We start from the raw sequence: 2399 nt of genomic DNA, 5'->3' as shown, positions 1-2399 counted from the left end.
TGACACAATGTAAATTTAAGAAGGAATATATATCTTGCCGAGACTTTTTTCTTTCTTGAATCTTCCAGGAGTTCCGACAGATATCGAAGATATCGAAATAATTTTTTTCATATAAGTGAAGATAAGAGATGCAACAAATATTGTTTAATAAAGAAGCCTTAGTGATCAAGCCAGCGAGTGCACAACTCTTTTCAATTAAAATATTTTCGACGTTCTTCAAATAAAAAATATTTATTATGATTATATATGCACGGACGCACGCACACATATTATAATATTTTTCTGTTTATAGAGAAAAACGATAAAGCGATAATCATGTTTTTTTGATTTTCCAGAAAAAAAATTATTTATATTTGTTAACATTCAATAAAATGGATACCGATACCTCAATTTCTCAATGCTGTACTACTATGGTGACGTACATAAAAAACTCTGAAACGATAAAATCAAGTTTATTTAATTTTAAAACCGACATAATATGGTATGTTGTTTTGCAAGTTGCATTATTACACATCATTGGAATTTATGGGATATGTACCTTCAACTATTTAAAAAACCCAATGACTACATTGTGGAGTAAGTATCCCAAAAATTTGATATATATTCCTACACATAGAAACCTAAAAAAGAGGTTTTTAAAATATGTCATTTAAATCTTAATGCATTATATGATCTTCTCAAAATACTATATATATTCAAAGCAAAATTATAGTAGTCAAAATTGGCGAAATTTTCATATCAGAAATGAAGCGTTCAGACATTCATATTAATAATAAAACAATTGATAATATTAATTTCTTCAATTTTTTATTTTCCGAGTCATTTGATATTCACAAAAGGTCACGCAGAACTGACAATCTTAAAAAAAAAGCATTCAGTGTTTTTACATCCCAGACAGCACATGTCTCTAAAAGATGTCTAAAAGACAATTTTAAGACGTCTTACCATCATTTAAACATTTTTAAGATGTCTTTTGGTCTTCTTGTACTATCTAAGATATTAATTGCAGAATCATTATGAATAATAAATGTTTGCGACTTGTATATTTTGTATACTTTTACATCTATTAAATCCGATCCACACTTACTAATTGTAAGAGCTGATTATCCATTGATTGACACATTCGTTGAATGCGATTAATATTACAAAAGATATTAAAAAGTTTTTTAAAAATGTCGATAATTTCTTACAAGTCTCTACGTTATATGAAGAATTACTATATAAGAAAAAGAATTTCAAAGAATTTCTTAATAGATATTTAGTGAAATGCATAGACGGCACTTGAATGATTGCAAAACGTTTACAATAGCATTTTTATAGATATTATTTATCACTTCAACTCTTCTTTGGCTTCATTCTACCTACAATAATACCAGTATACCTCTGGAACGAAACCTGGGCCAGAGCCATAATATCGCAAGTATTTATACGATACATTATCACTCTGCACACCGTGTGGACCATCAATAGCATCGCTCATGCGTGGGGTACTAGACCATATGATAAGTATGTAATTCGCACGTTTAATTACGATATCCAAAATTTCATCTGTGCGCGATTAACAATAAATTATAAAACTTTAACATAATTGTTTGCATAATAACAAATAATTACTTTATATAATACAAAGCGCACAATTATATTTTGTTAAAATTTTCTTCAGAAAATAGTGTTTTACTTATATAGCGGCCTTGGTGTAATTTTTGTGACATAATTATATAAGGCTTAATGTTTAGTCTCATTATATTGAAATCGCTCGATAAAATGTTTTCGTTTTTAGAAACATAAAACCGACGGATAATATTATTATCAATTACTTGACATTGGGAGAAGGATATTACAATTATCATCACGTGTTTCCCTGGGATTACAGAGCGGCGGAAATAGGAAACAATAGAATGAATTACACCACACTCTTTATCGATATGTTTGCGAAATTAGGATTAGCCTACGATCTTAAGTACCCGTCCATGGATTTGATAAAGAAAACCGTATTCAAGAGAGGTGGCAGAACACATCTCATGTTATCCGAAGTACCGGGACCGAAATGAGATTAATTATACAGCCGAAAAAAATAAAGTAAGAAACATAAAAAAAAAAGAAATATAATCGGAGAAAGAAATAATAAATACATCTGTCTTTTGGTTGAGGATGCATCTTGCTATAATCTTTAGACTTGTTTTTATTGAAAATACAATTTAAACGTGAAATACAAATTAATGAAATATGTCAATGATTATTGCGTAATGTTATTGTTATATTAGGAAACACTTTACGTGTGATCTCGACCAACGAATGGTCTCTTTATATGAATAGTATCACTGCGTACTTAATTTTATGTATACATATATATGGAAGATTATAAAAATCGTAAGAAATATGTATATATATATATATAT

The 2399-nt window shown here is 28.7% G+C and overlaps 1 protein-coding gene across 1 annotated transcript; it reads left to right on the top strand.

The window, feature by feature from the left end:
* Positions 1–1309: 1309 nt before the first annotated feature.
* Positions 1310–2370, top strand: LOC115232989 (acyl-CoA Delta(11) desaturase-like; the record flags this gene model as incomplete). Its single annotated transcript, XM_029803187.1, has 2 exons — positions 1310–1506; positions 1781–2370. Coding segments are annotated over 2 exons (468 nt in total), but the record flags the coding sequence as incomplete, so codon positions are not given.
* Positions 2371–2399: the final 29 nt, after the last annotated feature.

Source organism: Formica exsecta, unplaced genomic scaffold, assembly GCF_003651465.1.
Source record: "Formica exsecta isolate Colony F162 unplaced genomic scaffold, ASM365146v1 scaffold1023, whole genome shotgun sequence".
NCBI classification, from domain to species: domain Eukaryota; kingdom Metazoa; phylum Arthropoda; class Insecta; order Hymenoptera; family Formicidae; genus Formica; species Formica exsecta.
The sequence above is the reverse complement of the archived record's forward strand: the minus strand, read 5'-3'. Positions and strand labels throughout refer to the sequence as shown.